This window comes from Neomonachus schauinslandi, chromosome 8, assembly GCF_002201575.2.
Source record: "Neomonachus schauinslandi chromosome 8, ASM220157v2, whole genome shotgun sequence".
NCBI classification, from domain to species: domain Eukaryota; kingdom Metazoa; phylum Chordata; class Mammalia; order Carnivora; family Phocidae; genus Neomonachus; species Neomonachus schauinslandi.
Genome location: NC_058410.1, coordinates 100,728,977 through 100,753,505, shown reverse-complemented (window position 1 = coordinate 100,753,505; position 24,529 = coordinate 100,728,977). Strand labels below are relative to the sequence as shown.

Below are 24,529 nucleotides of genomic sequence, written 5' to 3'. Positions count from 1 at the left end.
ATCTCTTTGACAGGGGCACACAGGGAGACAGTGAAGTAAAGGGATCAGTCTTAGCTGGCTGGCCCATAGCCGCTGGGGTATCTTGTCAATGAAGCACATGCAAGTTTGCCTTACTTTTTCTTTTTTCTTTTTTTTTTTTGTAAGTTTTCCCAAATCATCCTCTTCTATTTCTTTGTACCATTCCTTTCAATAAAGAATTTGGCATTCATACCCTCACCCCAAATATAATGTTTAAAACAAAAATTCTCCTTTTAAGATTTTATTTTAAGTAATCTCTACCCAACATGGGACTCAAACTCACAACCTGGAGATCAAGAGTTGCAGGCTCTACCAACTGAGCCAGCGAGGTGCCCCAGAATAAAAATTCTTGAATAATCAGAAGCCAATCTTCTTAACTTCTTTTTTTTTTTTTAACTTATTTTAATCTCAGGGTTTTATCTGTAAAAAATAATCTCTTAACTATACTTTTCTTATAGGTGTTCTTGAGATTAAATTAAATATTTATGTTTGTGTGCATATATGTAGTAGACCTATACCTGTTAAGGTTCCAGCCAATGATATTTAGAAGCAAATTATCTACAGTTTTAAGGAGTGTTAAAAGTCTATCAGGCAAAAAAAAAAAATTAAGTTTTTATATTATTTCAATGAATCTTCATAGCTCTTTGAGAATTTTTTTTTAGAAATTATGAAAATAAATGTCTTAAAGATTAAGTGACTTGTAAAGATTTGGGGGAATGAGTATCAGCATTCAGATATCAATTCCTGTTTGTCTGCATCAGAACCAGACCTCTTAACTGAAATGCTCTTCTTAATCAAATCCCATGGCATCTACATTTTAAGAAAAAGCAAAGCAAAAATTTCTTATTCAAATTTAAGCAGCATAAAGTTAAAGTTAGAACTATAACTGATTCAAAAAATATCTTATCATGTCAAATGTAAGTAGGTTGAAGGACTGTTTTCTCACTCATTTTATCCACATTCTACTGTTTTTTCCTCTCTGTGCTTGGTACCATATAGACTCACTTCTCTTTACCACTTATAGGATAAAACAAATGATCTATTCCATTAATAGTATGGCATCCAATCCTTTTAGACTTATCAAAAAATTCTCACCATCTTGGATAAGAAAAATGGTAAGAAAGAAAAAAAAGTATATTATATTTGTTGGTTAAATGGAGAAAAAGTTGTTTAAGCCAACAAATGAGTTCTGTTTATTTATTATACAAATTATTTTTGTACTTTCCCCACTAAAAGTCTTCATTACTTCTTATGTCAATAAAAATGTTTTACAGATTTCTGGAAGAAAACAGTAAGATAAATCTAGCAAGCTCATACAAGTAAGATCACCTGAAAAAAAAAGTACAGATATTAAAAAAAAAGAAATAAACCTTCAGAGATAACTTTTATTTTCCTTTACAGGACCCAGCTGGTTTGTGACAGAAGAGAAAGCTAATTTATCATTTACTACCTCTAGCTAAATCAAGCAGAGCCATAGGACATCATTCTGTCTTCCCACACGGATTTAACTGAGTTCAGGGATGAGAACAACAGGACCTCACTAAAGTTTTCTATCACTTTCTTTGCCTTGAAGCTACCAGCTGTGGGCTGTCTCTTCACAGTTCCAAAGTTCTAGTGCTCTATTCCGGTCTTAGATTCATGTTTCTGATGTTTGGAAACTGCACTCAGAGTTTGGGGAAATGTTTACAGACAACAAAGTAAAGGGCCAACTATTATACTTCTCTTTGTACTTTTTCCATTTTTCTGAGTATTAGCTTCATAGATATGAAAGACGTTATCAAAAAATTAGTGTACTTTGAATATAGATTATTTTAGATAATGTGTTATCAATGTCACTCTCCTGTATATAGTAATGACACTGTGGTTATACAGGAAGATACCATTGTATAAAGGGGATACATGCTAAAGTATTTCATATATTATAATGATAGCTAAAATTTACTTTTTTTTTCTGTGTTTAGAGAGTTCAGTTATTCCCTTAGTGTTTTTTTTTATTTTACATTTTTTAAAATTTTATTATGTTATGTTAATCACCATACATTACATCGTTAGTTTTTGATGTAGTGATCCATGATTCATTGTTTGTGCATAACACCCAGTGCTCCATGCAGTACGTGCCCTCTTTAATACCCATCACCAGGCTAACACATCCCCCCAACCCCCTCCCTTCTAGAACCCTCAGTTTGTTTCTCAGAGTCCATAGTCTCTCATGGTTCGTCTCCCCCTCCAATTTCCCCCCTTCATTTTTCCCTTCCTACTATCTTCTTTATTTTTTTTTATTAACATATAATGTATTATTTGTTTCAGAGGTACAGGTCTGTGATTCAACAGTCTTACACAGTTCACAGCACTCACCATAGCACACACCCTCCCCAATGTCTATCACCCAGCCACCCCATCCCTCCCACCTCCCACCCCTCCAGCAACCCTTAGTTTGTTTCCTGAGATTAAGAATTCCTCATATCATTGAGATCATAGGATACATGTTTTTCTCTCACTGACTTATTTCGCTCAGCATAATACCCTCCAGTTCCATCAACGTCATGGCAAATGGCAAGATTTCATTCCTTTTGATGGCTGCATAATATTCTATTGTATATACATACACCACATCTTCTTTATCCATTCATCTGTCGATGAACATCTTGGCTCTTTCCATAGTTTGGCTATTGTGGACATTGCTGCTATAAACATCGGGGTGCATGTACCTCTTCGGATCACTACAGTTATATCTTTGGGGTAAATATCCAGTAATGCAATTGCTGGGTCATAGGGCAGCTCTATTTTCAACTTGTTGAGGAACCTCCATACTGTTTTCCAGAGTGGCTGCACCAGCTTGCATTCCCATCAACAGTGCAGGAGGGTTCCCCTTTCTCCGCATCCCCGCCAACATCTGTCATTTCCTGACTTGTTAATTTTAGCCATTCTGACTTGTGTGAAGTGGTATCTCATTGAGGTTTTGATTTGGATTTCCCTGATGCCGAGCGATGTTGAGCACTTTTTCATGTGTCTGTTGACCATTTGGATGTCTTCTTTGGAAAAATGGCTGTTCATGTCTTCTGCCCATTTCTTGATTGGATCATTTGTTCTTTGGGTGTTGAGTTTGATAAGTTCTTTATACATTTTGGATACTAGCCCTTTATCTGATATGTCATTTGCAAATATCTTCTCCCATTCTGTCGGCTGTCTTTTGGTTTTGTTGACTATTTCTTTTGCTGCGCAAAAGCTTTTTATCTTGATGAAGTCCCAATAGTTCATTTTTGCCCTTGCTTCCCTTGCCTTTGGTGATGTTTCTAGGAAGAAATTGCTGTGGCTGAGGTCAAAGAGGTTGCTGCCTGTGTTCTCCTCTAGGATTTTGATGGGCTCCTATCTCACATTGAGGTCTTTCAACCATTTTGAGTCTATTTTTGTGTGTGGTGTAAGGAAATGGTCCAGTTTCATTCTTCTGCATGTGGCTGTCCGATTTTCCCAACACCATTTGTTGAAGAGACTGTCTTTTTTCCATTGGACATTCTTTCCTGCTTTGTTGAAGATGAGTTGACCATAGAGTTGAGGGTCCATTTCTGGGCTCTCTATTCTGTTCCACTGATCTATGTGTCTGTTTTTGTGCCAGTACCGTACTGTCTTGATGATGACAGCTTTGTCATAGAGCTTGAAGTCCGGAATTGTGATGCCACAAGCTTTGCTTTTCTTTAACATTCCTCTGGCTGTTTGGGGTCTTTTCTGGTTCCATTTCTTTGAAAAAAGTGGATGGTATTTTGATGGGGATTGCATTGAATGTGTAGATTGCTCTAGGTAGCATTGACATCTTCACAATATTTGGTCTTCCAATCTATGAGCATGGAATGTTCTTCCATTTCTTTGTGTCTTCCTCAATTTCTTTCATGAGCATTTTATAGTTCTCTGAGTACAGATGCTTTGCCTCTTTGGTTAGATTTATTCCTAGGTATCTTATGGTCTGGGGTGCAATTGTAAATGGGATCAACTCCTTAATTTCTCTTTCTTCTGTCTTGTTGGTGATGTATAGGAATGCCACTGATTTCTGTGCATTGATTTTATATCCTCCCACTTTACTGAATTCTTGTATGAGTTCTAGCAGTTTTGGGGTGGAGTCTTTTGGGTTTTCCACATAAAATATCATATCATCTGCAAAGAGTGAGAGTTTGACTTCTTCTTTGCTGATTCGGATGCCTTTTATTTCTTTTTGTTGTCTGATTCCTGTGGCTAGGACTTTTAATACTATGTTGAATAGAAGTGGTGATAGTGGACATTCCTGCTGTGTTCCTGACCTTAGGGGAAAAGCTCTCAGTTTTTTTCCCATTGAGAATGATATTTGCTGTGGGTTTTTTATAGATGGCTTTTATGATATTGAGGTATGTACCCTCTATCCTTATACTCTGAAGGGTTTTCATAAAGAAAGGATGCTGTACTTTTTCAAATGCTTTTTCTGCATCTATTGAGAGGATCATATGGTTCTGTTCTTTCTTTTATTGATGTATTGTATCACATTGATTGTTTGCAGATGTTGAACCAAATTGCAGCCCAGGGATAAATCCCACTTGGTCATGGTGAATAATCCTTTTAATGTACTGTTGGATCCTATTGGCTAGTATTTTGGTAAGAATTTTTGCATCCATGTTCATGAAGGATATTTGTCTGTAATTCTCCTTTTTGATGGGGTCTTTGTCTGGTTTTGGGATCAAGGTAATGGTGGCCTCATAAAACGAGTTTGGAAGTTTTCCTTCCATTTCTATTTTTTGGAACAGTTTCAGAAGAATAAGTATTAATTCCTCTTTAAATGTTTGGTAGAATTCCCCTGGGAAGCCATCTGGCCCTGGGCTTTTGTTTGTTGGGAGATTTTTGATGACTGCTTCAATTTCCTTAGTGGCTATAGGTCTGTTCAGGTTTTCTATTTCTTCATGGTTCAGTTTTGGTAGTTGATACATCTCTAGGAATGCATCCATTTCTTCCAGGTTATCTAATTTGCTGGCATAGAGTTGCTCATAATATGTTCTTATAATTGTTTGTATTTGTTTGGTGTTGGTTGTGATCTCTCCTCTTTCATTCATGATTGTATTTATTTGGGTCATTTCTCTTTTCTTTTTGGTAAGTCTGGTTAGGGGTTTATCAATCTTGTTAATTCTTTCAAAGAACCAGCTCCTAGTTTCATTTATCTGTTCTACTGTTCTTTTGGTTTCTATTTCATTGATGTCTACTCTGATCTTTATTATTTCTCTTCTCCTGCTGGGTTTAGGCTTTATTTGCTGTTCTCTCTCCAGCTCCTTTAGGTGTAGGGTTATGTTGTGTATTTGAGACCTTTCTTGTTTCTTGAGAAAGGCTTGTATTGCTATATACTTTCCTCTTAGGACTGCCTTTGCTGCATCCCAAAGATTTTGAACAGTTGTGTTTTCATTTTCATTGGTTGCCATGAATTTTTTTAATTCTTCTTTAATTTCCTGGTTGACCCATTCATTCTTCAGTTGGATGCTCTTTAGCCTCCATGTATTTGAGTTCTTTCCGACTTTCCTCTTGTGATTGAGTTCTAGTTTCAAAGCATTGTGGTCTAAAAATACGCAGGGAATGGTCCCAATCTTTTGGTACTGGTTGAGACCTGATTTGTGACCTAGGATGTGATCTATTCTGGAGAAATCCATGGGCACTAGAGAAGAATGTGTATTCTGTTGCTTTGGGATGGAATGTTCTAAATATTCATCATTATATGAAGAACCATAAATATGTATAAATATGAAGAACCATGTTCTTCATGGTTCTGTTCTTTCTTTTATTAATGTATTGTATCACATTGATTGTTTGCAGATGTTGAACCAAATTGCAGCCCAGGGATAAATCCCACTTGGTCATGGTGAATAATCCTTTTTATGTACTGTTGGATCCTATTGGCTAGTATTTTGGTGAGAATTTTTGCATCCATGTTCATGAAGGATATTTGTCTGTAATTCTCCTTTTTGATGGGGTCTTTGTCTGGTTTTGGGATCAAGGTAATGGTGGCCTCATAAAACGAGTTTGGAAGTTTGAACCATATTGGAATATATGAATCATATATTCATCATTATGGTTCTAAATACATGGTTCTTCATATTAAATACATTAATAAAAGAAAGAACAGAACTATGAAGTCCATTTGGTTCAGTGTGTCATTTAAAGTCTCTATTTCCTTGTTGATCTTTTGCTTAGATGATTTGTCCATTTCAGTGAGGGGGGTGTTAAAGTCCCCTACTATTATTGTTTTGTTGTCAATGTGTTTCTTTGATTTTGTTATTAATTGGCTTATATAATTGTCTGATCCCATGTTAGGGACATAGGTATTTACAATTGTTAGATCTTCTTGTTGGATAGACCCTTTAAGTAGGATATAGTGTCCTTCCTCATCTCTTATTATAATCTTTGGTTTAAAATCTAATTTGTCTGATATAAGGATTGCCACCCCAGCTTTCTTTTGGTGTCCATTAGCATGCTAAATTGTTTTCCACCCCCTCACTTTCAATCTGGGCTACCTTTGGGTCTAAAATGAGTCTCTTGCAGACAGCATATCACTGGGTCTTGTTTTTTTATCCAATCTGATACCCTGTGTCTTTTGATTGAGGCATTTAGCCCATTTACATTCAGGGTAACTATTGAAAGATATGAATTTAGTGCCATTGTATTGCCTGCAAGGTGACTGTTACTGTATATTGTCTGTGTTCCTTTCTATTCTATGTTACTTTTAGGCTCTCTCTTTGCTTAGAGGACCCCTTTCAAGATTTCTTGTAGGGCTGGTTTCGTGTTTGCAACTTCCTTTAGTCTTTGTCCTGGAAGCTCTTTATCTCTTCTTCTATTTTCAATGACAGCCCAGCTGGATATAGTATTCTTGGCTGCATATTTTTCTCACTTAGTGCTCTGAATATATCCTGCCAGTCCTTTCTGGCCTGCCAGGTCTCTGTGGATAGGTCTGTTGCCAATCTAATGTTTCTACCATTGTAGGTTACAGATCTCTTCTCCCAAGCTGCTTTCAGGATTTTCTCTTTGTCTCTGAGACTCGTAAGTTTTACTATTAGATGTTGGGATGTTGACTTATTTTTATTGATTTTGAGGGGAGTTCTCTGTGCCTCCTGGATTTTGATGCCTGTTTCCTTCCCCAAATTAGGGAATTTCTTTGCTATAATTTGCTCCAATATACCTTCTGCCCCCCTCTCTCTTTCCTCTTCTTCTTCTGGGATCCCAATTATTCTAATATTGTTTCGTCTTATGGTATCACTTATCTCTCGAATTCTGCCCTCATGATCCAGTAGTTGTTTATCTCTTTTTCTCAGCTTCTTTATTTTCCATCATTTGGTGTTCTATATCACTAATTCTCTCTTCTGCCTATTTATCCTAGCAGTTAGAGCCTCCATTTTTTATTGCACCTCATTAATAGCTTTTTTTATTTCAACTTGATTAGATTTTGGTTCTTTTATTTCTCCAGAAAGGGTTTCTCTAATATCTTCCATGCTTTTTTCAAGCCCAGCTAGTATCTTTATAATGATCATTCTGAACTCTAGTTCTGACATCTTACTAATGTCCGTATTGATTAGGTCCCTGCCAGTTGGTACTGCCTCTTGTTCTTTTTTTTTTTGAGGTGATTTTTTCTGTCTTGTCATTTTGTCCAGAGGAGAATAGATGAATGAGAGAACAAAATGCTAACAGGGTAACAATGACCCTAGAAAAATATACAATAAACAAATCAGAGAAGACCTAAAACCGGGGGAAAAGAAAGGGAAAGAAAGAAAAAAGAAAGAAAAAGAAAAAGATTTAAAAAAAAGAGTATGATCAAATATGATCAGGCTGGTGCATAGATCAGTGCCACACACTAGATTTGGGGCGTATTTTGGTCTGTTAGAGGACTTTATAAAAGGAATTGATAAGATAAGAAGTTGTTTGAAAAAAGAAAGAAGTGGAATTTAAAAAAAAGGGAGAGAAATTGATTAGGCAGGAGACTAGAACAAAACCATACACTAGAGATTTACGATGTATTTTGGTCTGTTAGAATAAACTGTATCCTAAAATTTTAAAGAGAGAACAACTTATAAAAATACCAAAAATAAGGCTAACTACTATGAAGGGATAGACTATGACTCTAAAAATGAAAAATAAAAAAGATTTTTAAAAAAGGGATTGATAAGATGTTGGTTGAAAAAGGGAAAAAGAAAAATTCAAAAAAAAAAAAAGAAAAGACAGTTAAAAAAAATTAACTTTGAAAGACTAAAGAATCATGGTAAATAAGCCATGAATTCTATGTGCAGTGTTCCCCTAACACTGGAGTTCTGCCGTTCTCATTGATCAGTAAACTTGGTCTTGGCTGGCTGTTCTTGCTGATCTTCTGGGGAAGGGGCCTGTTGCCGTGGTTCCCAAATGTCTTTGCCAGAGGCAGAATTGCCCCACCCTTTCCAGGTCCAGGCTAAGTAATCTGCTTGGGTTTGCTCTTGGGAGCTTTCGTTCCCTGCAAGCTTTCCGTACAGTTTGGAGGACGAGAGTGAAAATGGTGGCCTCCCAATCTCCGCCCCTAAGGAGCCAAGAACTCAGGGCCCCACTCCTCAGTGAGCCCCCAGAGAAAAGCAGTCAGTCACTCCCATCTCCCCGGTCTCTGGCCGCACTCTGTGCTCACCCAGCCTGTGACCGAGCATTTCTATCTCTGGCACCCGACCCCGTGTGGAGTCTCCAAACCCAGCAGATCCCTGCAGTGCACTCTTGCGCTGCTCCTCCTCGGGGAGGAATGGGAGTCTCCCCGTTCTGCTGCTTGTTGGGTCCCTGCTGGAGGAGCAGTGGCCCAACTGTGCCACGATCATGGTTTATGGCCACCCCAAGTTGAAAGCCCACTCCTCGGCTCTGTCTCTGTAGCCGGCTTCCCTACTCCAATACCTGGGAGCTCTGCTGCACTCAGGCACTCCCCAGTCTTTCTGTGACCCTGAGGGTCCTGAGACCACACTGTCCCATTGAGGGTTCCACCTCTCGCTTAGCCACTGGAGCGACGTCCCTCAGCGGAGCAGACTTCTAAAAGTTCCAATTTTGTGCTCTGCTGCTCTATCATTTGCCAGTAGCGGCTGAGGTAGGCTCCCTCCCCTGCCATCTATCTTCCGAAATAACGCCTCGGATTCACTTCTCTGCATGTCCTACCTTCCAGAAAGTGGTCACTTTTCTGTTCAGAGAGTTGTTGCTATTCTTTTCTTAGCTCTCCTGTTGAGTTCATAGCTGTTCAGAATGGTTTGATCCCTATCTAGCTGAATTCCTGGGACCAGACAAAATTTAGGTCTCCTACTCCTCTGCCATCTTGCTCCTCCCCTAAAATTTACTTTGAAATAATTTTAAGAGAGTGGAAAAGAGCACCACACACACATACACACACAGACACACAGATACAGACACACACAAACACACACACACACAACCTGTACCAAAATAGCAACCTGTTAACAACTGGTTAGATGAATCTAGATGAAAGGTATACAGGTATTCATTAGTAAATCAGTCTACAACTTTGCCTTAAGTTCTACCTTTTTCGAAATAAATTTGGTAAAACAGCTAAAATCCTCAATTTACTGGGTTAGTCAAATTTTTTTATTACCATATACAATAGTACTCTACATCATATTTATAATTTTCATGTTGGCTGCCTACACTGAAATATGAGCTTCCCAAATTAGAGACTAATGTTTTCCTCTCTGCATTTATGTAGTTTTATTTAATTTACTTTTTAAATTTTATTTTTATTTAAAGTTATTTTTAGTTTAATTTCTCTATTTCCAATAGGAAAACAAAGCTATTCTAAACAATCCATCTGGGAATTAGTGACTGGTACTGTGTCTAAGAGCTAGGGAATAGAGAGAGAAGTTGCATGTCCAGAATGTAAAAGCTATGGCTATTCAGTAGGATCTAGAACTATGTTGGGTGTTACCTGAAGGGAAGTGGGACCATGTTCAGTGAGGACCTATAACCAAAAGGAGAATTAGCCAGTACCAGGAAATAATGCCTTGAAACAGAGGAGAAGGGAAAAATTAGTCAGGCTTTACCTATCCCTTAGGCATTCTTCCTTGGGTGCTTTCAATTGTCTAAACCACTTAGAAGAGAGGCAGCAAAGGTTCTCAGAAAATATTGTTTATCCAAAGAAGGAAGAAAATTGATTAGAAAGAAAACAGGTAATTAATGCACAGTAGTTTTTTTTATCTCTAAAGTCTTTATTGAAGTACAATATACATACAGAACAGTGCATGTGTAAGTATACAGTTCATTAAATACCCACAAATTAACCCCAGTATGTAACTGGCCTCCAGATCAAAAAGAAAAACATTACCAAGTACCTTGGGGTTTTCCTCAATATATCTTCCAATCACTATATCCTCACTCCAAGGGTAACCAAAATCTTGACATCTAACAACATAGATGAATTTGATGATGATGATATGATAATTTCACTTTTGAATGGAGTTATGTTCTTGTATGTATTCTTTTTGTTTTTCATTTTTGCTCGAGATTATGTTTGTGGGATTCCTCCATACTGTGTGTCCCATTCATTCTCATTTTCATATGGTCTTCCATTATGTGAATAGCACATTGTAGTTTTCCATCCCACTGGCAATTTGCATTGTTCTAATTAGAAATTAATGAAAAATGTCGTTATGAGATTTTAGTTTACACCTTTTGATGATGATGATGAAGAAGTGGGGTAACATTTTTACTTCATCCAGCAATGTTTAAGGGTTTCCAAAAGCTCCACATCCTCACCACTATATACTCACCAGTATATGGGATATACTTGATTATATCTCATCTTTTCTAATTTAGCCTTATATATATATATCCTCTATCTGAGGTGTCTGTGCAACTCTTTATCCATTGAAAGTCAGATTTTATGTCATAAAAATTTATTTATATGTTTTTTCTACATATTTCAGATGATTCCTTTTGGACAAATGGATGTTTAAAATCTTTTCCCACTGTATGGTTTGCATTTTCCCTTCCTAAATATATCTCAACAAACAGAATTTCTTAAATTGAATAGAAGGCAATTTATTAATTTTAATTAGCAAATTTTGAGGGTTACTTATAATATACTCCTTACTCCAGGCCATGAAGATGCTATAGGCTTATTGTTTTATCATTCACTTTATATAAGTAATCCACCTGGAACTACATTCTTGAATCTATGTTGTGATTTAGAGATCAAGATAAAATGTTTTCCCATGTGATATTCAAGTATCATTTTATGAAAAATTCATTTTCCCTACTTCTCTGCAGTCTTACCTATGTTAAAAATCAAGTGACTCTAAGTCTCCTTCTAGACTTCTATTTTGTTCTATAGTAAATCCTTGCACTTATACCATACACATTTAATTACTATTGCTATATATTAGGCCTTAGTGTTTGGTAGAATAGTCTCTAACTTTGTTCTTTTCAAGATTACTTTGTCTTTTCTTGGCTCTTTGCATTTCCATACACATTTTGAATTGAATTGTCAACTTACAGGGTGGGCAGAAGTTTTCTGGAGTTTTGATGGTAATTTCTTTGAGTCTGTAGATGAATTTGGAGACAGTAAAAATATTTACAATCCAATTCTCTCATTACATGAACAGGTTATATCCTTTCAATTATTTTTAAAATTTCTATGCATTTATTTTTTAGATTTCTACCTATATCATTTCAAAAATAATATTTTATTACGTATGAGATGCATTTTTCATTAGAGGTATTCCTAGATATTTAATGCCTCTCTAAATGTTATATATTTTTCAATTTTGTTTTTAGTTTATTTCTGGTATACAGAAATATAATTTACTTTTTTTTGTATTGACTTTGTTTAGTGATCTTGTTAAATTGACATATTAATTCTAGTAGTCTATAGATTTTTCTGAATTTTCTAGATATATAATCATGCTGTGTGTGAATAATGACAACCTTATTTCTTTCTTTTCACTCCTTATACTATTTGTCCTTCTTCTTAGCTTATAGCACTGGTGAAGTGCTCCAGTGTAGTGTTGTACGAAAGTGTTATTAAACTGACATTCTTAATTTGTTTCTGAACTTGGATGAAAGTGTTCAGTATTCCACTATAAAATATGAAGTTTGATGTAGGTTTTAATACAGCAAAACATTATCAGTTTAAAAATATTCCCTCGATACCAAAACCAAACAAAGATATTACAAGAAAGGAAAACTACACACCAATATCTCCCAGGAACACAGATGCAAAAATCCTCAACAACATATCTGCAAATCAAATCCAACACTGTATAAAATATTATACACTATAGTGCAGAGGACAATAGGGGAAGGGAGGGAAAACTGAAGGGGAAGAAATAAGAGAGGGAGACAAACCATATGAGACTCCTGACTTCGGGAAACAAACTGAGGGTGCAGGGGGATGGGGTAATTCGGTGGTGGGCAATGAGGAGGGCACACGATGTGATGAGCACTGGGTGTTATATGCAACAAATGAATCACTGAACATGATATCAAAAACTAATGATGTATTATACATTGGCTAATTGAATTTAAATAAATAAGAGAAAAAATATTATACACTATGACCAAGTGAGTTTTATCCCATATATGCAAGCCTGGCTTATCATTAAAGAATCAAGTAATATGATATATCACATCAACAAACTAAAAAAAAATCATTTGATCATATCACTAGAGACAAAAAAAGCATTTGACAAAATCTAACATCCATTCATGATTAAAAAAACTCTCAGTAAACTATGAATAGAGGGGAAATTTCTCAACTTGATAAAGAATACCTACAAAATGCGATAGCTAACATCATTCTTAATGGTAAGAAATTCAAAGTTTTCCTACTAAGATCAAATAGAAGGCAAAGATTCCCTTTACTACTCCTTTTCAACACCATACTAAAAACTGTAGCTAATGCAAAGGACAAGAAAAGGAAATAAAAGGTATACAGGTTGGGAAGGAAGAAATAAAGCTTTCTTTTTTTAAAAGATTTTATTTATTTATTTTAGAGAGAGAGAGTGTGAGAGAGAGAGCACAAGCCATGAACCGGGGGGGAGGGGCGGTGTGGGCAGAGAGGAGAAGCTGACATCCCCCCCTGAACAGGGAGCCTGACTCGGGACTCAATCCCAGGACCCTGGGATCATGACTTGAGCCAAAGGCAGATGCTTAACCAACTGAGCCACCCAGGGGCCCCTAAAACTTTCTTTGTAAATGACACAATTGTCTATGAAGAAAATCTGAAAGAAAAAAAAAAAAAACCTTCCTGAAATTCATAAGCAATTATATCAAGGTTGCAGAATACAAGATTAATATACAAATGTCAATCACTTTCCTATATACCAACAATTAACATGTGGAATTTGAAATAAAACAGAATATCATTTACATTAGCACTCCAAACACGAAATACTTATGTACAAATCTAACAAAATATGTGAAAGATCTGTATCAGGAAACTACAAGACCCTGATGAATGAAATCAAAGAACTAAATAAATAGAAATTCCATGTTTGTGGATAGGAAGACAATATCATCTAGATGTCAGTTGCTCTATAGACTCAATTCCATTCCCATCAAAATCCCAGGAAGTTACTTTGTGGATATCCACAAGCTGATTCTAAAGTTCATAGGGAGAGGCAAAAACCCAGAAGAGCCAGAACAATACTGAAGAACAAAGTTGGAGAAATGACACAACCTGAATTCAATACTTGCTATAAAACTATAGTAAACAAGACAGTGGGATGTTGGTGAAAAAATAAACAAATAAATCAATGAATAAAGAACCCATTAATAGACACACACAAATATAGGCAACTGATTTTTGACACAAGAGCAAAGGCAATACAATAGAACAAGGATAGTCTTTTCAACACATGCTGCTTGAACAACTGGACATCCACATGCCAACAACAACAACAACAACAAAAAACAACCCCCCCAAAAAAAACCCCAAAATGAGTCTAGACAACTTTCACAAAAATAACTCAAAATGGATCACAGACCTAAATGTAAAGCACAGAACTATAAAAAATCCTAGAAAATAACATAAGAAAAAACCTAGGTGATCTTGAGTATAGTGATGACTATTTAGATACAACAAAGACATGATCCATGAAAGAAATAATAAATTAGACTTCATTAAACTTAAAAAAAATTCTACACTGTGAAAGACAATGTTAAGAGAATAAGAAGACAGATTAGAGACTGGGAGAACATAGTTGCAAAAGATACATTTAATAAAGGAATTTAAGTTGAATTTAATATTCAAAATATACAAAGAACTCCTGAAACTCCTGAAACTCAACAATAAGCAAACAACTTGATTAAATAATGGGTCAAAGACCTTAACAGACACTTTACCAAAGAAGATATGCAAATGGAAAATGAGCATATAGAGATGTTCTAATGGCTTCAGGGAAATGCCCATTAAAATGAGATACCACTCCACACTTATTAAAATGGCCAAAATCTGAACATTGACAACACAAAATGTTGATGAGGATTGGATCAACAGGAACTGTCACTCATTGCTGGTGGGAATGCAAAATAGTAGAGCCACTTCTTTTAAAGTTTTTATTTAAATTCCAGTTAGATAACATACAGTGTAATATTAGTTTCAGGTGTACAATATAGTAATTCCACACTTCCATACACCATCCAGTGCTCATCACAACAAGTGCATTCCTTAATCCCCATCACCTATTTAATTCATCCCCCCACCTCCTCCCCTCTGGTAACCACCAGTTTGTTCTCTATAGTTAAGAGTTTATTTCTTGGTATGTCTCTCTCTTTTTTTCCTTTTGCTCATTTGTTTTGTTTCCTAATATGAGTTTCCACATGTGAGTGAAATCATATGGTATTTGTCTTTCTCTGACTGACTTATTTCACTTACCATAATACACTCTAGCTTCATCCATGTTGTTGCAAATGACAAAATTTCATTCTGTTTGATGGCCATCATATATGTGTGTATATCTTCCTTATACATTCATCGGTCAATGTATACTTTCATATTTGACTTTTGCAGCCACTTTAAAGATAGTTTGGCAGTTTCTTACAAAAGTTAACATACTCATATCATACAATCCAGCAATTGTGCTACTTGGTATTTATCCAAAGGAGGTGAAAACACATTTACAGCAAAACTCACACATGCAGGTTTATTCATAATTGCAAAAACTTGGAAGCAATCAAAATGTCTTCAAGGAAGTGAATGAATAAACTGTGGTATATTTAGACAATGATATATTATTCACAGATAAAAAGAAATAAACTGTCAAGCCATGAAAAGACATGGAGGAATCTTAAATGCATATTACCAAATGAAAGAACCCAATTTGAAAAGGCTGCATACTGTATGATTCCAACTATATGACATTTTATCATGAACTAATGTTGAATAACTCATACCAATCAGTAGGAAAAGAGGCACAATCAATAAAAACATGGACCCAAGATCCAAATAGAAATTCACAAAATAGCATATCTAATGGCTAAAGAGTATGTAAAAAAGTTTATCAACATCATTTGAGAGAAACAAGTAAATGAAAAACCAGCATGATATACATTTACACACTCAGAAGAATAGCTAAAATTGGAAAAATTATTCTATCAATAAACAGGAAAGGACCACTAATATGAGAAAGTTACAAGGACTCCATAATAATTCAGGGATAATGCATACCTTCCATCTTCCTTCAACTCTCTCCCCACTCCTGACTCTCCTCAAAGAATGCTTGATACACATCACCAATCATTTACAAAAGCTTTTCACAACCAACATAGAATTGGCCCCAGAATCACATTTAACACAGTCTCACCATGGACTTTTCTTTTCCACTGTTTCTATTCTTCAATTCAAAGTCCCATTCTGTATTCTACTCTTTTTTTCCAAGCCAACACAATGTTCATGAATGATTCAGGCTGAAATATATTTTATTTAGCTCTTTATTCATTACAGACATATACAGACAGAAATACTAGGTCATGAATGAAGTACTAGAAGTAATGAACTAAAGAGAAGATTTAGTTAATGTTTGTCCTTTTTGTGAATGGGTCTCTTCAATTACTCAATGTGGTCACATTGTCTCATGCAGCAGAGAGTTGTAGGTCTTGCACAGTATGCCATCTTAAATTCTTTTTCACCACATTGATTTTTACATTGACCACTAAGCTTTATGCATGCTTCCCACCAATTAAAGACAGCATAGTGCTCTTTACTTCTAGCTGAAAGAAGGCAAGAATGAATGGAATTAAAAATTCAGGTAATCCCCCTCAGGTAGGGGTATAAGAAATCAAAAAAAAAAAAAATTCAGGTAAGAAATGCCAAGATTTAAAAGAAGACACACAAAGAAGCACAGACCACAGAGGGAAGAAAAAGGAAAAGGATTCACCGGTTTTTTCATTGGAATCTTTCTGTCTCTGTGTACATTAGAGCAAACCAAGGAAATCAGCAAGCATCCTATTCCTAAGCTAGATCTCCCACGCCTACACATTTCAACTGATCAAGTCATGACTCAATAAGGGATATCTGGAGAGCTTGCAACATCGTAATACCTTTTTCTACCTCTCTTGCTCATCCCTAATGAATATGAGTGTGCCAATCTCCATCTTCTCTCTCATTTATTATAAATGCATAGTTCTGTTCTATTGTGAACCTTTCCTCCTCCACATGGTTTCATTGTTCATCGAAACCTGACTTTAGTGTTTTAAAATACTAAAAAATACTGTTTTTTAAAAATTTTATTCAATATCTCAACTCTTCTTGGGTCTGTACCCCACTTTAACCCCCAGGAAATGTTCACTTAAAAACAGATACTTTGGGAGGTTAACATAATGAATAGGAAATTAACAGAAAAGATAAACATAGCAAACGTTTCAGCAAGGCTGTTAATTTTTCAGTACTACTTTCCCTTTTCTCTTACACTAGAGTTTCTGAACCTATAGAAACTTTAAAATTTTTCACTCTTTCACTTTGCAGTGTAGTTCCTTTGATTTTGTAACTTCAACAATCATGAGGAATGAGGTAAGGATCTGCTGTTTCTTCAGAACAGAAGTTCTGAAATGGTTTTCATTTATTCCCTGTATCTTCAAAAATGAAACTATAAATAAATGGTGCAGATTAACACAGAACCAGGTTTTAGCTCAATATAATTAATGCCTTTTTAACATTTAATGCTTTTATAAAGATCATGAAATATCTTGTATTAGTAAATACACATCCATCATCCTAGATAAAAATAATCAGGCCCTACTGGACATATTTTAGAAGGTCAGCCAGAATGGGTAAGCCATTGTCACTGATGTCTGTAGGCAAGCTTTCATCCCAGAGACCTTTTAATTCTATAATTAACCAAACCCTTGTCCATCTTTTCCCAGTAAAACATTTTACAGAGGGTTTTTTTGTATACATATTTTAAATAAAGTAGAAATACTATTCACATGATATTCTCTTTATTCATCTTTTGCAATTTTGATGACCATATAGGTTATTTGCTATATGGCAAATATTGTTACTATTAATATTCCTGTACTCATTCCTCAACCATATGTACCAGTCTTCTGTTGGGTAGACATATTCACAATGGAAATCCTAAATCATAGACTATACATGTCCTCAGCTATAATAGATTGTGACAAATTGTTTTCCAAATTGGTGCTACCAGTTTCACTCTCTTCAGCAGTGCATGAAAATTCTTACTATTTCATTTGCATTATCATACTTTGCATTATCAAACTATAAAAATTTTAAATATGCTTTTGAATGTGTGGTGGTATCTTATCATGGTTTAAATTTGCATTTTCCTGATTGTTAATGAGGATAAACACTTTAAATAGGTTTGTGTATCCACTTTGACAAATTACCTAAGTCTTTATCCCATATTTCTACTGAATTTTCTGTTTCTTTTGATTTATTAGAATTCTTTATGTATTTTAGATACAAGCTTTTCGCCAGCTATATATTTTGTAATTTTAATATTTCATTCTATGGCTTGGTCCAGCTGCTATATAAGAACTGAGGAAATTTTTCATGTGAGGTGTTGATCAAGTGGTGCTATGGCCAAGAAGGAAGAATCTTAGAAGGTTGTGAGTACTAAAGCCTAGGTTTGAGATGAAGGTGACCAGAGATAATGTACACTTTCTCTGTATATTAATGTAACTCTGTAATTAATATAAATTAAATTATTTTGAAATCAAAAAAGAATAACATAATTCTCTAAGTTCATATAAATGCAGGTATATGTAGAGAAATATTGATAGATATATAAACAAAAATAGACATTTAGAGATAGAGATACATAGATAAATCAATGTATATTATAAACAAGGTAATTTTGACTTTGAAGAGTAAGAATTCCAGAATTGCAGATTACAGACTAAGGGAAGATTTAATCTAATGCATATCCAGTCACAGTGAGTAAATGCCAGTTTTTAAGTTTTTATGTCATAAATGCAGGCTTTTCCACTTATACACATTGCCAACAATATCTGATAGCCAAAAAATGGTATTTATTTTGTTAATGTCTCAAAACAACAGCTGTTAATGAATATACATAACTGCAATAAAGGATGACTCTTCTTTACTTACTTTCTTCATACCATAATTGAACTGATGTGATATACAACAAAACTTAAGCAAATAGAATAACCAAAGAACAAATTATTTTTCTATTTTTTTTATTTAAAGATTTTATTTATTTATTTGAGAGAGAATGAGAGAGAGCACATGAGAGGGGGGAGGGTCACAGGGAGAAGCAGACTCCCTGCTGAGCAGGGAGCCCGATGCGGGACTCGATCCAGGGACTCCAGGATCATGACCTGAGCCGAAGGCAGTTGCTTAACCAACTGAGCCACCCAGGTGCCCCTATTTTTCTATGTTTTTAAGTATTATATCATAAATCTGAGTACAGTCTGACTTAGCTAATGTTACCACATCTTCAAGAATAATCCTCAAATTTGGCATTATGATCCAACAAATCAACAATTTCTTACATGCCTCTGTCCTTTTTCTTGTTTTAAAAATATCCTTGTTTTCTTCCTTTTTTTTTTCCTTTTCTGCCCTCTAAATATGTGCATTCCTGAAGACTATTTTTTGGTTTTCCTCCCTCCCTTTATCCATGCATCTGTCCATTTATTCATTGATTCATTAAATAAATCTTAATTGAGCACCTCTATATATATCATGCACTGTGGTAGTCTTCAGCAATGATAAACAAAACACAAAAAACTTGGCCCCTGTATAAATTAACTTGGCCAATGACCTCGTCCCTACGTCTTTTTCTGAACACTGTCACAAAGACAACCTCTTTCTTTACCTTCCCATAGAAATTTATTTGTATCACTCACATTGTGTTTGTAACATTCTAACTTGAGAAGACACCTTGCTAAATGATATTCTAAATCATAATTGAGATAAAGACTAAAGCAGAGAAGAATTCTTTTTGAAATAAATCCCCAACACCTAGTCTAGACTCTTCTTGCTCAATTGCCTTTTTAAGTTATCTTAATTACAGCATCTTTGGAAGTAATAAGAACACCTTAATTAGCCTTTCTATGTAACAATTATATTTTATGTATCCAAAGATATCAGGCTTATGGACAAGGGGCAGTGGTGATTGACTAAAAGAAATTTTGTCAGCTGTCACATAAGAGGGAAACTAAGACAACTTAGAAGTCCCAGTCTGGCTTCTAAGCATAATGACACTAACAACATTTTTTAAAATATTAAGGATGCTAGAAGCAATGATTGGAGAATGTTCCATTTTGGAAATAGTAAGAACACCTGTATAGATAGAGTTTCATAAAAAATAAGACCCTACGACTTTAAAATGAGACTTCTTTCTCATTCTGAACATGAAATTCAACCTCCATAAAACTAGACATTGAAAGACAAGAAGAGTTAAATAAATGGGAGTGGGATGGAGAACATAGGATATTTCCTCCATTTCTTTTGATAGATAGTGATTAAAATTGCAAGATATAATTCTACTTGTTTTATTTTACCTGGATTGTTTTCCTTTGTACCATATTTTGCTTTTCCAAATATTGTGGAATAATTATGCATCTCTGAGTATAGTTTCTCAAATCTTTTTCTACATATGGTCATCAATAGTGGCATAGAATTGGTAATAGGTTGGTCACAACCCACTGCAAAAGAGAAAAAATTACTTTAAAAGCATAAGAAAAGGGTATTTTCCAAAATAAAGACAATACTGTATTTGCCTTTATTTCATGGTTCTATATACTATAAGAGGTTTTAAAAAATGATGAGCTTGTAAAAATATATCTCTTCAAAATTAGGTTGACTAAATAAATGAATGGCTTGGCTATTAATAAGCTTACCTCACATGACTATTGTAAGGAGTAATAAATTAATAAGGACAAGAGGCAGAACAGATGCTAGCTATTAACATCATTACTATTAAGGAAAAAAAGCATCAGTGCATATTTAAATCTATGTAATTCTACATAGTATCTCAGAAAAATTCTACAAATATGGAGAATTTTAATGAAGGTTTTAATAAGCTTTTATAAAGATGATGAAGGAAAACAATTATTCTTACTTAAATTAACTCCATGTCCTTGAGTTACATTATCAGTTGAAACTCAATTCTCTTTTGGTGAGAAATTGTCAGCTAAAAAGTTACTTGTGTTTGAGTGTCAGAACAGAGTAGCAGTAAGAGAATGAGTAATTATAGATTTATTTTATGGTGATCTCCTCCCATCTCAATAATGACAGATATCTTGGTGACCCCGAGAAAGTAACAAAATAAAGAAGAATTTAAATGGAAGTGAGTATATGTATAGCTAGTCTTTGGTCTTTTGGCTAGGCATTTAACTTCACTTAACCTCTGCTACTATAAATGCAAGATGAATAATTTGCAAGCATAAATTCATTCCATTCTCAATTTTTTTCAAATCTACTAATATATTAAATTTAGTAGAATTTGAATATTAAATAAAGACACATTTCATGGATTGATTAAATCATGGTAGTACTATTTTTTTCAATAACATATATATATGTACATATATGTATAAATAATTATATATATGTAAAATCTCATGTAATCAAAGTGAATTGCAGACTTTATTAGTGAATTGTCCCTGAAAAATTATTCAACTATTTTCTCCATCTAGGGGCTGTAAATAAATATAATATTGTCTTGCTGATAGTGTTAACGTAATGATTTTATAATGTTAATGATATTTACTTAAAAAGATCCTGACCCCACCCCACTTAGTGCTGATCCCTGTGGCAATAGCATTCATATTACCTGGTGGAATGAAGACACCAAAGGACAAAATAGAAAAAGAAAGAAGGATCTTCATTGTAAATTATTCCTTAGGAGAAAACAGCTCACAGATCTTCTGTCTTAACTTATGTATTGTTGAAATAAGAAAGAAAAAAAATCCTTTCACTTATAGAACTCTTCTGCACAGTCTTGATTACTGAAGCTTGTTAAGAGGAAGAACATTTCTATGCTTGGTTGAGTGTTCAAAAAGATACTGGCTAGACAAAGTCGGTGCACTGCCATACAAAAATGCCATCTGTTGATTTATCTTGAGGCTAGTTTCTCTACAAGATTATGGGTATAAATAATAAATAAATAAATAAAGGTTGAGAATAACCCTGCAGTAATTCACATGATATTGCAGAAGTATGTGTTTTATATAACCACATTTATCATTTTAATGTCCCCAATATAAGAATCTCAGTGTAATGAGAAATTCAAAACAGAATTTTAGACTGATATTACCATTGAGGATATTTGATTTTACACAAAGAAGTATGAGATCTAGGGTGATCAAGTGATTTCATAATCCATTAACATTTTTATTTAAAATATATATTAACATAAACAATGACGGCATACTGACTTGTTTGAAAATTATCTTATCTAGATCAGTTGTACCCTGAAGAAAGGTCTATCCCCTCAAGTAAGTTTTATGAATGTCAGTGCATAAGCATCCTATGTTAAAAAGTCAAAGTGCATTTCTATTTTTTTCCTATGTAGCATGAAGTTATTTCTGAGATCATTCATAAGTTTTCCATGGTTTATTATAGCAGATATTGGAGAAGTGCAGGTGAAATTGTTCCTGAGATCCCATAAACAGACATTAGGAGCAACAGTCCATTGATTCTCTCTTACTCCACCCAAAGAAGGCACTAAGAATCTGGGGATAAAGGGTCCCAGTCAACATTAGCCATCCTTATTCTACATCAACACAGGTGTTAGCTATCAAAACATGCATATTTAAAGTCCTAGCAAAACTTTATGAACAAAGTGATAGAGATATGTGCAAGAATTGTTTCCTTCTATAACCAATTTCTTCACTTTGTAAAATCTGAATTTAAAATGAGGGATTGGAAGTTAAGAACTTGGTGGGAAGCACATGATTGAGAATTTTGTCATCATCTGACATAGAGGAAGACCATTTAAGACTGTCTCTACATAAGATGAATTCATCAGAAATTAATCTAATACCTATTAATGTGCCTATTAATGCTCTAGTTGCTGTGAAGAAGTTACTGTGAAGAAGATAGTGTATTTGATTGTTGTGGATGAGAATAAGTATTAGTTGAGTCACTACAACTAAATTTCAAATTCTATTAAAAATAAATTATTGGGTAGCTTCTTTGTTATCAAAACTCCAGTGAATAAACCCTAAGAAAAGAGCAAAGAAGAAAGGTCTCTCTTTGATTTTCTATTCTATTCCTTTCCAAAGGTGCAATATTGTTACCTCCAGAGACTGTAACCAATTAGAAATTTATGTTGGATATTTCATTTATTAAATCTCAAGGGAAAAAACAACAAAATGAAAATATTACTGCTGACTCACTTAGGATAATTTGTGACTCTGGTCTAATCCCATGGAGAACGTGGAAATCCTCCCTTTTTTGAGCAGGTAAGCACCATCTCAGTCTTTTACTCTGGATGCCCAACACATTAAACACAGAATCTACCTCATGAAGCAGAACTAGACTATTTTTTCAACACTTATTATTTGAATATGACAGTACATATCATTTAAATAGTTTTTGTTTTACAAATACAAAGAATTTTAAATCATAGACAACTGGATAATTTAGGAAGATTTGGATTCATTGATCACCAATCTGTGATCACTTTGTAGTCATTCCAGATATTTAGGAAACCTAAAAAAAGACCTTGTCACTGCCTTGAGGAGCTCAAATTATTTTTGAAAAGACATGCAAATGGAGCACTGGATGTTATACACAAACATTGAATCATGGAACACTACATCAGAAACTGATGATGTATGGTGACTAACATAATAAAATAAAATTAATTTAAAAAAAAGAAAAGACATGCAAAGAAATATATGACAAAGCAATAGGGTAAATGTTATAAAAGTTGTATGAAAATAATTTTTATATGTGTTCTGAGTGTAGTTTTTCCCCTCCAATATCACAAAGTTCAACATGGAAGATTGCATATTACAGTGTTTCTGGATTAGGGATTTTGTGGATCTAATCAGAAAAATCTAAATTGTGAAAATTAAAGCAAAAACTATTGCATTGAGTCCATTGAAGAAAGTATTTTATCTTGTTTCATTTTCTCTTCATTTCCTAATTTTCCTTATTAAATTATAGAGAAGCAATTTATCACTCTAATTAGTGGCCCAGGGTCTGCAACATTCACGATTATCAAAAACCACACCATCTTAATAGTAAAAATGTACAAAAGGTGTGTATTTTGTCAATTCAATCAATTGGCAATGGCTATCTAGACTGTTGAGCTGAAAAGAATTCTAAGGCCAATTCTATGTTCAGTGGGAAAGAGTGTTGTAACTAAATGGTGATGTATATTAAACATTCCAGGCAAGGAGAGTTGCTAAAGAATTATCACATATTTATTGTCTCCAAATTAATAATATGAAATACATAGGATCATAAAATCTTTGTAACTTTCACATGTTATTATTTTCTGTTATTATTGGTAAAACTTCTAAAAGAAAAGCAATGCAAATTCTAGTATTTAAAGCAAGCAGCTTTGCAAGTCTTTTAAGGAGTGTAATCCTGAAGGGGTTGGCAGTGAGAGACTCTTTCATGGAGAAAATGAGTAGATTAGAAGGGAAAGAAAAGAAAGAATGGAAGCATACCTGTACATGAGAAGTAACCTTATAACTTAGTCTATAAAAATTAGAAAAATCCCAAACATTTAATTACTTCAATTCATTGTTAGAAATGTGCTTTTTGCTCCATACCAAAGATCTTGCTACACTGTCATTGGCTATCTCTTAAAATTGAAATAAGTATTACTCACATAGGCATATATATGCAATCTATTTGCCAGACCTACCCTAGCAATTTTTTCTCAATTTTCTCTAAAATGGCAATCAGCAAATCTTTTCTACCATGCTTCTATGTTTGAGCTCAGAGCTGCTCCCTTTTCTCTGAACCCTCCTTCTGACATCTTTTTCTAGCTCTTAGTCCTGAGGAGGTAACCCCCTAAACTTAATAGTTACTTGAAACTATAAGTGCTTAATTTTCTAGTCAGTG

At 34.5% G+C, this 24,529-nt stretch overlaps 1 protein-coding gene across 1 annotated transcript; it reads right to left on the bottom strand.

The window, feature by feature from the left end:
- Positions 1-16,066: 16,066 nt before the first annotated feature.
- On the bottom strand, positions 16,067-21,333 carry DEFB112 (defensin beta 112). Its single transcript, XM_044917218.1, has 2 exons — positions 21,279-21,333; positions 16,067-16,227 (listed from the first exon to the last, which is right to left on the bottom strand). Exons 1-2 carry the CDS (start codon positions 21,331-21,333, stop codon positions 16,067-16,069), a joined length of 216 nt encoding a protein of 71 aa, XP_044773153.1.
- Positions 21,334-24,529: the final 3,196 nt, after the last annotated feature.

Excerpts from the sequence above, each read along its gene's own strand:
- DEFB112 (XM_044917218.1), bottom strand. The coding sequence starts at position 21,333 with ATGAAGATCCTTCTTTCTTTTTCTATTTTGTCCTTTGGTGTCTTCATT. Across the intron at positions 16,228-21,278 it reads TGGTGTCTTCATTCCACCAG|CTAGAAGTAAAGAGCACTAT; the intron begins GTAATATGAATG and ends GCCTTCTTTCAG.